Consider the following 11,098-nt stretch of genomic DNA (forward strand, 5'->3'; position numbering starts at 1 on the left):
AAAAAAAAAAAAAAAAAAAAGAAACATGGGGTGATCTGTGTCCATTTCTGTCCCTAGCTTATGGGATGGATAGGCAGGGCAGGCCCAGCTAGGAAATCAGAGGAACTACAAACCTCACGGGGGTAGAGGCCAGTCAGGGTTCAGGACCAAGTGTTGGGATGGGTGGGAAGCCTCAGGACTGTGAGACAGGAAGGGTGGGGGTGGTGCAGCAGGCAAGGGGCTTCCTGCTGCTGACAAGAGTCTGGCTGACCCTGGGCAGACTATGGAACTGGGAGGTTGAGGTCACAGCCAGGCCAGGCATCTCAATCCCCACCAGGACCTGTCAGGGCCAAAGAGACCCAAGGTCACCTCCCCCACATAGCCCCGCCTCCTCAAGCTACCAGGCACAGGACTAACACCCCCTGCCTGGCTCAGTCATCCTGGGCAACTGTCAGGGCTTCAGGCAGTGGGTCTGCAGGGGAGGGTTCCCCAAGACTGCTCCATCTCTAGAGGACAGCTTGGTCTCCGACCTTACCCATTGCACACCTCCCCTACCCCAGCCCTCTCCTTCCCCTCCAGCTTTTGGTCCCTGCAGTCAGGCTGGAGCTGGCCTTGCCGACCCAAGATCCCTGGAAGGCTCCTGGACAGCCGTGGCGAGGGTTAGTTGCTGCTGTGCCAGGACCAGCCCCATCTGGCCTCTTAGCTCTTCCCACATGGCCTCCGGGTCCCTGACCTTTTAACAACTGATGTCTCTCTACTCTGTCACCCTTGTGCCCTGCCTGGTTCCCACCCTAGCGGCGGAGAGAGGCCAGCGCCAGCGCAGGGGGTGGGGCTGACGAGAGACAGGCAGCAGAAAGACAGATGGAGACAGGGCGGGACGGGAAACAGCCTCACAGTCCCATCCCTCCAGCCCTGGGCGCCTGAGGGTCTCCAGCGCTCCCCTGTACCCACGGCCCCAGGGCTTCTGTTGGGGCCTCCCCTCAACCAACGTGACTTGGTTTCCCCAGGGAACTCCCCTACCTGCTCTCTCTGCCTGGCCTGGAACACTACAGAGGACACCTAGGTACAAGCAGCACAGGTGAGTCCCTCGCCTCCCTACTGTTGACTACACCACTGTACCCAGGTAAGCCTCTGTGTAGAGCCTGGGGAACCCAGGTTCAGCCACAACCCTGCTGTGGCCTGCCTACAGGGGAGAATGATAACAACCAGGTACCAAAGTTCCCTGAAGGGGATCCCGTGGTGTGACATTTACTCCGGTGGTCTAGCCTGGGCAAGTGCAGTTTCCCTGGTGGCACATGGGTACACTGGTTTCCTGTGTCTGGGTGAGGCCAGTCCAAGATGCTGTGGCAGTGATAAAGTTGGGGGTGGGATGGAATGGAGCTGGGAGCTACAGCGTGTGGCTTGGAGCTGGGCTTGGTGATTGTACTCACAGAGGCTCAGCTCAGAACCTGAGTCGCATCTCGATGGCACATGTCCTACCCAGAGAGGGACATCCATCCAACATGCCAGGAAACAGGCCTCGGGGCCCCTTCCCCCAGCCCACTGCCACAGGATGACACCTGCACCCTGGAGCTGTGGCACAAACAGGAAGCAGGCAGTTGGGGGAACAGCGTGTGGTGAACCTGAGTCTGTGGGGTTGTGGGGCATGCACACTGGGTATTTGGGGTGTTGGCAGAACAGCCCACTGGGCACAGCTGGGGCCAAGGCTCAGCCTCAGGAGCTCATAAGCAGAAAGTCACCAGGGAAGGCAAATCCGTTACATGGGGGAAACTGAGGCTGTGTAGCATGGCTATGGGTGATGGAGGTGTGGGGAGCCCAGGCTGCTCTGAGGCCTGGTGGAGGAGGCTTGTTGCAGATGGAGGAGTTGGGAGAAGGAGGAGGGGCCTAGCCTGCAGAGCCCAGCCACATACCACATTCCACCAAGGCTGGAACTCAGCCACCCAGCCTGGGCCTCAAGGAATGAGCTCTAGCGTCCCAGGGCACACATATACAAGGATGAGGCCCCATCCCAGACAGAACACCACTGCCTACCACCCCCAACCGTGGGGACATGGCCCAGGAACGCAGCACCATCCCACATCCCAGGGACTCAGGGTGGGAGGGTTCCAGAATCCTTCTGCTCCCTGGTGTACAAAGCTGAGGTGTGGTGGCCTGTGCCTGTCACCCCAGCAGAAGCTGGAGGCAGATGGAGCTCAGTGAGTTCCAGGCCAGCCTGGTCTACACAGAGTCTGCACGAGGACAAACAGAATTCCTGAGCCTTGAAATTCCCAGGCCCAAAGCTCCCTGCTCCAAAGCTGTGGAACCTGAGGGGGTGCAGAGACGCCAAGTAAGTCTCCTGAGACCACACAGCATGGGCTGCTGGCCAGCGTGGGAGGCTGCCAGGCCTGCCTCAAGTCTTGCCTAGGCAACTTGAGCTCACCATTATCACTTGAACCCCAGGGGAGGAAGGGAGGGGCTGGAAAAGCCATCCCTCCTTGATGCTTGTCTCCAAAGAGCTGGCTTGTGAGGGACCTGGTGGCCTTGGCGAGGCTGGGCCAAGGACTGGACAGAGCAGGGGGCTGGCCACCAATGAAGCCCGCCTTGGGAAAGGGAGCATATGAGTCCTGGCACTGAAACTCAAAGATAGGCAGAGCACCTCAGAGGCAGGACGATGCCATCCACCAGGCCGCCCACCCTGACCTCATCCCTGAGCCTCAGTTTCGTCCCTGGATCCTCCTCTGGATGGTGCAGGCCCAGCCAGGCGGTGGTCTGTAGTAAGGCCTCCTAAGGGGATCATGGAAGCAGCGCCTACTAGGCTGTTTATACCTGCATGGAGCATTCTGGGTTGCATAAATTAAACACCTACTGTGTGCCAGATGTAGGCACCAGAAATAACTGTTCTCAGCATCAGCTGTCTTTACCAGAGGAAAAACTGAGGCTCTCTGTGGGGATCTGGGGGCAAGAACAGATGATGCATCCCAAACCTTGAGTGGCCAACTGTTAAAACCCTGGAGCTCAATGGGAGGGAAGAGGGGTCTGGAGGTGGGGAGGGAGAAAGAGAAAGTCAGGGACTAGCCATATGGCTCAGTGGGTAAAGGTGATTGCAGCCAAGCCTGACAATCTGAGTTCAGCTTCCCAAGGCCCATGTGTTGAAAGGTGAGAACTAATACCCACCAAGTGTCCTCTGACACACACTGGACTGTACGTGTGCCCTTGCACACCCCCACACATAAATGAATGATGTGAGTTAAAAACAAAAAAACAAAACAAAACAAAAAATTAAGAAAAAAGGCCAAACATGGTTCACACCAAGAATCTGAGGCAGGGAGGATCAGCATGAATTGCCAGCCTGGGCTGCACAGGAACACTGGGTGACAGAGACAGGCTACTGCCTGTCTCTGGTCTCTGACCTTGGACTTGTCTGTTTTCCTTTCCTTTCCTTTCCTTTCCTTTCCTTTCCTTTCCTTTCCTTTCCTTTCCTTTCCTTTCCTTTGCTCTCCTCTCCTCTCCTCTCCTCTTCTCTCCTCTCCTCTTCTCTTCTCTTTTTCTTTCTCTCTCTCTCTCTTTTTCTTTCTTTCTTTCTTTCTTTCTTTCTTTCTTTCTTTCTTTCTTTCTTTCTGTCTGTCTGTCTGTCTGTCTGTCTGCCTGCCTGCCTGCCTGCCTTTTTTAAAATCTCCCTGTGTACCTTAAATTACTGCCTCAGCCTTCCGGGTGTTGCAAAGGATTTTGTTATTGAACAGTCTCACTTTTAGAGGACCCCCATATGCAACCTCGGTTCTGTGATGTTTGTCTCTACATCTCCCCCCAAACCCCCCGTGTCTCACACCAGTCTCTGCTGGAATCCCCTCTCCACCGACCCCCCCCCCACCGCCCCTTCCCCGTCCCCGCCCCACACCGGTCTCTGCTGGAGTCCTTCCCGGGGACATGTCGCCATCAGGCTTTTTTTTCATTCCCAAAATGGAGCAGGAACTTCTTGGTACGTTTCTTATTATAAAAGTGACGTCAGAGGAGAGGAGGAACAGTCCACACCCACACCCATCCAGTGGGAGTGTCAGGGCAGGTACCAAACCCTGACCATAACGAGTGCCCCCACAACCTCACAGGCTAAATGAATGACAGATAGGGAAACTGAGGCCACATAGTGAGTATAAGGACTGGAACTCCAACCTGGAATGCAGGGTGTCAGAACACATCTTTGTCATTTCAGCTCCTCAGAAGGTTGAGGCAGGACTACTTAGAGTTCCAGGCTGGCTGGGCCACTTCATGGGGCCAGAAGCAGTCGTGGGACCAACAGTGATCCGGCAGTCAAAGACTGCCCTAAAGAACGGGTATTTTGTTCCTGAGGCATCGAAGTCTCTATAGGAGTTCTCCATAGGTGCTCGAGCCCCGCTGAGCAGCCCACCTTGTCTTCCAGGTGCGCTGGAGTCAGCGCTAGCCCAACGTCCCTGCCATCTGTGTCTGATGGGGTGCTGACCCCCTCGCAGCGTCAGGCTCAGGAGCCATGTGGCCCAATGGCACCTCGCTGGGGGCCTGCTTTCGCCCGGTGAACATCACGCTGCAGGAGCGACGTGCCATCGCGTCGCCATGGTTCGCTGCGTCCTTTTGCGCGCTGGGCCTGGGGTCCAACCTGCTGGCACTGAGCGTGCTGGCTGGGGCGCGGCCCAGCGCGGGACCCCGCTCCTCCTTCCTCGCTCTGCTGTGCGGCCTCGTTCTCACCGACTTCCTGGGGCTGCTAGTCACCGGCGCCATCGTGGCGTCGCAGCACGCCGCCTTGTTGGACTGGCGAGCCACTGACCCCAGCTGCCGCCTGTGCTACTTCATGGGGGTAGCTATGGTGTTCTTCGGGCTGTGTCCCCTGCTCCTGGGGACCGCCATGGCCTCTGAGCGCTTCGTGGGCATCACACGGCCCTTCTCACGACCCACGGCTACATCGCGCCGCGCCTGGGCTACCGTCGGGCTGGTGTGGGTGGCGGCCGGGGCACTCGGGCTGCTGCCACTGCTGGGGCTTGGCCGCTACAGTGTGCAGTACCCCGGCTCCTGGTGCTTCCTGACACTCGGGGCACAGCGCGGTGACGTGGTCTTCGGGCTCATATTCGCACTCCTGGGCAGCGCGTCCGTGGGGCTGTCCCTCTTGCTCAACACCGTGAGCGTGGCCACACTCTGCCGCGTCTACCACACGCGCGAGGCCACGCAGCGCCCGCGGGACTGCGAGGTGGAGATGATGGTTCAGCTCGTGGGCATCATGGTGGTGGCCACGGTGTGTTGGATGCCCTTGCTGGTGAGTCGGCCCCGCCCCGCCCCCATCATCCCCTCCCCCACCCCACCCCACTCCCAGCAACATGAGGACCTTCTTTAGTTGTGTCTCAGGAGAAGGGCAATCCTGGGGTTCAGATCTTTGGGGCTTTAGGAATCTGCAGGGTGTAACAGGAAAGACTTTCAGGGGTTGTGTGTTCTAGAGTAGGGCTTTGAAGGATGAATAGGAGTTCACCTGCTAGACAGTGCTGGGGAAAGCGTTCTAGACAGAATGGCTGGATGGTCGACCCAATGTTGCTGTGTCCCCTGGCACCACATAGACTCCAGGCTTGTATAGATGCCCTCCTAGGAGGATGGAGCCCAGCTGATAGGACTTTAATGTGGGCACAGGTTTTTGTTTTGTCTTGCCTTGTTCCTCTAGCAAACATTTATTGTGTACCATCTGTATCCAGGCTCCCCTAGCACAAAGGCGACTTTCCTCTAGGAGAGAGGAGGTGTGTGGTTCCCAGGCTCTAAGGTCTGTCCCAAGCTGCTGGGACAATTTGACTAGACCCTATCTAAAATAAAATGTAGCTGGGCGTGGTGGCACATGCCTTTAATCCCAGCACTTGGGAGGCAGAGGCAGGCAGATTTCTGAATTCAAGACCATCTTGGTCTACAAAGTGAGTTCCAGGACAGCCAGGGCTATACAGAGAAACCCTGTCTCGAAAAACCAACAATAATAATAATAATAAAATGTAAACCGGGCATGATGGCGCACGCCTTTAATCCCAGCACTTGGGAGGCAGGGGCAGGCGGATCTCTGTGAGTTTAAGGCCAGCCTAGTCTACACAGTGATATCCTGTCTCAAGAAAAAAAAAAAAAAAAGAATCAATAAAAAGAAGCAGTTGTTGGAGACTGGCTTAGGGTAGATTCCTGCCTCAGTAAGTCCAAGTTTGCTTTTTTTGGGTTTTTTTGTTTGTTTGTTTTGTTTTTTGAGACAGTGTTTCTGTGTAGTCCTGGCTATCCTGGAACTCACTCTATAGACCAAGATGGCCTCGAACTCAGAAACTGGCCTGCCTCTGCCTCCCAAGTGCTGGGATTAAAGGCGTGCGCCACTATGCCCAACTCGTCCAAGTTTGCTTTCTAAACCTCAGTCCAAGTAGGATGTGATGAGCTCAAAGCCTGTGCTCATTCCTGGACCCAGCCTCAGCAACAGCTCAGAGGTTGCCCACTGCTCCTGGGCCACACAGTACAACCCTCTGCTCCTGCAGGTCTTCATCGTGCAGACCTTGCTGCAGACACCGCCTGTCATGAACTTCTCCGGGCAGCTGTCACGGGCCACAGAGCACCAGCTGCTCATCTACCTGCGTGTGGCCACCTGGAACCAGATCTTGGACCCCTGGGTCTATATCCTCTTTCGCCGGTCTGTGCTCCGGCGCCTGCATCCGCGGTTCAGTTCACAGCTCCAGGCTGTGTCCTTGCACCGGCCTCCAGCCCAGGCCATGCTCAGTGGACCCTGAAGGACGGTGCCACTTAAACCTGGAATCCTTAGTGACTGCCATTGACCTGTGCCCTGCCCCAGGAGCCTGAGTGCTTGGTGGACTAAGGACGGAGCTACAACATGGGGCTGACTCCTGTGAACTGCAAACATACCTCCTCTATGCTAGAGAGGTCCTCCCTGGCCCTCTCCCCAGACTACTCCCTGTCAGCCAGGAGGCTGGGGGCACATGTGGGAGGCCCCTGGCAGGAATCTAGGATTCCACAGGGAAAACCTGGGGTGCTGGAGGCGTCTTCCACTTTGCCAGCATCCGAGTCTGAGACACGGGGCTTCACATTCCTCCAGGCTCACAGGTCACCAGCCTTGGGTGTTGGAAGTACCCACTCTGGTCCCTGTAGCCGGGTTCACCAACCTCTCCAGTGTTTCCTGAGCCCCCTTGCTCCATGGCTGTCCAACACACATGTTCAATAAATGGTTGAATGTCCAGATTCTGGAGCGCTCCCCTAAGCATCCCTGTGTCCATTTGCCTCCCTCCCCCGCAGCTCTGAGAAAACCACAGTCAAGAGGAGACTGGCGGCTGTGGAGGTGCGGGCTCCTTTATTGCCCACCAAAGTCTCCTAGGAGCCTCCCACCCCTATGCCTTCTATGGCTGGATTCTCTTACAGGGGCTTTGGGGTTCGTAGCCAGGTCCCTGAAACCTAAGCTTCAGTTTCTACCATCCTGTAATCCTGCTGGGATGAGTCAGGTCACAGGCTGGGGTGGGGGAGGGACCCAGACCCAGGGGAGGGGCTAGGAGTGATGCATATGGTGGGGGGGTTGGGCTTCTGGCATCCCAGCTGGGGCTTGGGCAAAAGGGCTGGCTTCTGGGGAGTGTCTGGGCCTGGTGACCCAGGGCCCAGGAGAGAGAGTGAGGGGCCTGGCCCGGGGCCCACTGTGGCCTGGGTTCCATCTTGAGGCCAAGGCCCAGGGACCTTGCTCGGGGCAGGGGTGGGGGCTCTAGGGGTCAGTGGGCTTGGAGATTGAGGTTGGGTCAGGGGCTTAGGCTCCTTTATAGGCTGAAGGCCAGGGGTCTGTGGGCGGCCACTGTCTCTAAAGCTGAGGGGGCGGGCTACTGTGCTGGGCTGACTTCCAGAAGTGTCAGGGCTGGGGCTGGGGCTGGGGCTGGGGCTGGGGCTGGGGCTGGGGCTGGGGCTGGGGCTGGGGCCTAGCCGAGTTCTGGAACTGGAATCCTTCCCAGCACTGGGCTGGGCTCCAGTACTTGGTGGAACCTGAAGACTGACTTGGGTTCTCGAGGCTGAGTGGGCTGCAGAGCCAAGCCACTGCCCTGTGTCCTGCTGGGGGACACAGCTGGCTCCAGTTGTCACCAGGTGCTGTTTTCTGCCTCCAGAACTAGAAAGGGACCTGGAGCTGGGCTCCTTCTCTGCCAATGACTGTAGCTGGGACGTTCGATGTCTGGCCCAACCTGCGTAGGCTCCGGAGCTAGGCCAGGCCTGGAAGTCGGTCTGGGTCCCAGAGTCAGACTGTGCCCTGGAGCCTGCAAGCCATCTTCTGGGTGGGGTGGGGTCGGCACTCTGAGACAACCCCGAGCTGGGCCTCGTTTTGGGAGTGCATGGCATTTGGGGGTGGGGCGCTGCTGTCAGAGCCTTCCTGCTCCTGCCCCTGGGCTGGGCCTCAGAGTCAGACTCATCACTGGGGCTAGCTTGGGGTTCAGGGCTTTGGGAGGCACTGGCAGGTAGCTGTGCTGGGGAACAAGGCTGAGGTTTGAGTTTGGACTGGGCAGCAGTATGGCTCTGGGTGCCTGCGCTAGGCAGAGGTGTGGAAGATGGCTGGCTACTCGAGCCTGCTTGGGTTTCATCAGTCTGTGGCTTGCTGGACCTTGCTTGGGGTCCCAAGCAAGCCCTTCTTCCTGAACCACTCCAAGTCTCAGGGAAGGGCCAGGCCATGGTGGCGGCTGTCTCATACCTGGGCTGGCTCTCAGAACCTGGCTTCCGAGACTGGCTGCTGGGGTGGTGCTCTGAGCCCAGCTGTCTCCTAACATTTGTCTGGATTTCAGAGTGTGGCTGTGGGACGGGGCTTGGCTGCATTCTGGAAGGCTGAGGGTCAGCCATGACCTGAGCTGCAGCATCAGAGTTGGTCCCAGTGTCTGGCTGGGCTCTAGAGCATGGCTTCCTATCTGGGTGGATCTGTGTTCTAGAACCAAGCCCACTCTCAGAGCCTGACTGTGTTCTAGAAGTGGACTTGGTCTCCAAGCAGAAGTTGACCTGAGGGCTGGCTTGGGTTCTAAGTCGGGCATGAGTGTCAGAATTTCCCTGGGCTCCAGAATGGGGTGTGGCCTCAAAGCCTGGCTGGACCTCAGAGCCAGGCTGGGTTCTAGGGATGGGTTGGCAGTCAGGTTCAAGATGAGTTTTAGAACAAGGCTCAGGCCTGGGGCTGCTCTGGGTTCCAAAGCCAGCCTGAGCCTCCGAGCTGACCTGTGTTCTGGAGTCAGGACTAGGCTGGGATCTAAAGGCTGGCTGGACTTCAGAAACAAGGGTTACAGAACCAAGCTGGGCCTTGGGGTGGGCCTGGGTCACAGAACTGGATCGGGTTCTAGAGTTGTCCTGGGCTTCAATTTTGGTTTTAGAGCAGGACTGGAATTCAGGGCTGACCAGGGATTCCAGCTGGGTCTCAGAGCTGAGCTCGGTGCTAGAATCAGGCTGAGCCTTGGGGTGGGCCTGGGTCACAGAACTGGCTCGGGTTCTAGAGCTAGGCAAGACATCAACTTTGGTTCTAGAGCAGGAGCTGTTCTTGGGGCTAACCTGAGTTCCAGAACCAGCCTGGGATTCTGACTGGGTGCTAGAACCAAGCTGAGCCTTAGGGTGGGCCTGGGTCAAAGAACTGGGTCGGGTTCTAGAGCTGGGCCGGACTTCAGTATTGGTTCTAGAGCTGGACTGGCCCTCGGAACTAACCTGGGTTCCAGAACAGGGATGGGGTTCTGGCTGGCTCTTAGAGCTAAACTGGGTGCTAGAACCAGGCTGGACCTCAGGGTGGGCCTGGGTCTCAGAACTGGGTCGGGTTCTGGTGGCAGGCCGTGTCTCAGGGCTATCCTGGGTTCTGGAGTGGCGTTGGGGCAGGGGGCTGGGCCCAGGACTTGAGACTCCCACACACGCTAGCCACAAGCGTCGTGGGCCTCGCCGATAGCTGCCCACACCTCCACCACGAACTCGTCTGGAAAGGCGAACTCGCCCAGAACGGCGTCCAGGCCGCGTGCGAAAGCCTGGGCTCCCGCCGAGCTCCGAGCAGTCTCCACGACCGCGGCCGCTGCGGGACCGGACAGACAGAGGGACAGGATGCACAAGCAAAAGGGATGGAAGGGCAGACGGAGGGACAGGGAGGACAGACAGACTGACTGTAAGCTCCGGCGCATGCTTCCACCTACCACCTCCCGCGCCGGGGACCCCGCGCTTACCCGCGCCGCTTACCCAGCTCGGGGTCTCGGATGCCCATGTAGCTCTCCAGCAGGTCGTCCACCCTGCGTGCCGCTGCCGCTTCCACATCGCTGGGCTGCGGACAGGTGAATGGTCCAGTGGGTGAGTGACAGGTTGGAGGGCCCGCCCCAAGATTGATAGACTATTAGTGGTTCCTAGGGGTAGGGGCTGCAGAACCCCGCTTCTGAGAATTGACAGTTGTGGTTGCTGGAGGTGAAGCCTTCCCGATTGATAGTGCGGAGGGCCTGGGTGACCCGCCCCCAGGAGTGATAGCTAAAGGGATAAGGAGACACTTTCTTCAGTGGTGTAGCGGATGGTCTGTGCCCTGACACAAACCATGTGTCATTATAAAGAGGTGAGAGGAGGAGACAGAGGTCTGGGTGGAAGAGGTAAGGAGATGAGAGGGTGGGTGATGGATGTACTTGAACACACTTGAAAAACCAGACAAGACACACATTACCTAGTCCAGTTAATACACAGAATGCCACCCCTCAAGGCGCTCTGAGCGCTTCGTGAGACTCTCGTCTCACAGGCATGAGGAGCTGGGTTCGAGCTCTAGAAGTCTCTAAAGGTGGAAGTGAGAACTGCTCCCCACACGTCCTCTGACCTCCAACCTCCTGTCCACGCACTTTCCACACACGTGCACACACAAAGTACACAAGCAAAATATAATAAAACTATTGAAATGCCATTTAAAGATTTAAAAGTCGGGCGTGGTGGCGCACGCCTTTAATCCCAGCATTCGGGAGGCAGAGGCAGGTGGATTTCTGAGTTCCAGGCCAGCCTGGTCTACAGAGGGAGTTCCAGGACAGCCAGGGCTATAACAGAAAAATCCTGTCTCGGACCATCTAGAGACTGCCGTATCCAGGGATCCATCCCATAATCAGCTTCTAAACGCGGACACCATTGCATACACTAGCAAGATTTTGCTGAAAGGACC

At 57.4% G+C, this 11,098-nt stretch overlaps 2 protein-coding genes across 4 annotated transcripts in view; one reads left to right on the forward strand and one right to left on the reverse strand.

Moving 5' to 3' along the window:
- Window positions 1-368: 368 nt before the first annotated feature.
- Window positions 369-7,179, forward strand: Tbxa2r (thromboxane A2 receptor). 3 transcript variants are annotated; one of them, XM_029482188.1, is made up of 4 exons: window positions 369-638; window positions 987-1,057; window positions 4,373-5,236; window positions 6,465-7,179. In XM_029482188.1, the coding sequence occupies exons 3-4, from the start codon at window positions 4,460-4,462 to the stop codon at window positions 6,711-6,713; spliced, it is 1,026 nt and encodes a 341-aa protein (XP_029338048.1). In that variant the 5' UTR covers window positions 369-638; window positions 987-1,057; window positions 4,373-4,459; the 3' UTR covers window positions 6,714-7,179. The 3 variants fall into 3 exon arrangements, with proteins under 3 accessions (XP_029338048.1, XP_021030365.1, XP_029338049.1); XM_021174706.2 differs by lacking the exon at window positions 369-638 and having other exon boundaries at window positions 816-1,057; XM_029482189.1 differs by lacking the exons at window positions 369-638; window positions 987-1,057 and having other exon boundaries at window positions 4,252-5,236.
- Window positions 7,180-7,902: 723 nt separating this feature from the next.
- The window catches only part of Gipc3 (GIPC PDZ domain containing family member 3), a 7,937-nt gene continuing 4,741 nt past the window's right edge, over window positions 7,903-11,098 (reverse strand). Inside the window, exons 5-6 of the mRNA XM_021174492.2 lie at window positions 10,153-10,234; window positions 7,903-9,991 (exon numbers count right to left, since the gene is read on the reverse strand). Coding sequence (XP_021030151.1) covers window positions 9,840-9,991; window positions 10,153-10,234 — 234 coding nt within the window. The 3' untranslated portion in view covers window positions 7,903-9,839. The remainder of the gene's footprint in view (window positions 9,992-10,152; window positions 10,235-11,098) is intronic.

The sequence above is a fragment of the Mus caroli genome, chromosome 10 (assembly GCF_900094665.2).
Source record: "Mus caroli chromosome 10, CAROLI_EIJ_v1.1, whole genome shotgun sequence".
In the NCBI taxonomy this organism is placed as follows: domain Eukaryota; kingdom Metazoa; phylum Chordata; class Mammalia; order Rodentia; family Muridae; genus Mus; species Mus caroli.

Bases quoted from the DNA above. Each gene is read 5' to 3' on its own strand.
- Tbxa2r (XM_029482188.1), top strand. From the start codon at position 4,460: ATGTGGCCCAATGGCACCTCGCTGGGGGCCTGCTTTCGCCCGGTGAAC. The intron at 5,237-6,464 runs GTGAGTCGGCCC...CTGCTCCTGCAG, and splicing joins TGTGTTGGATGCCCTTGCTG to GTCTTCATCGTGCAGACCTT.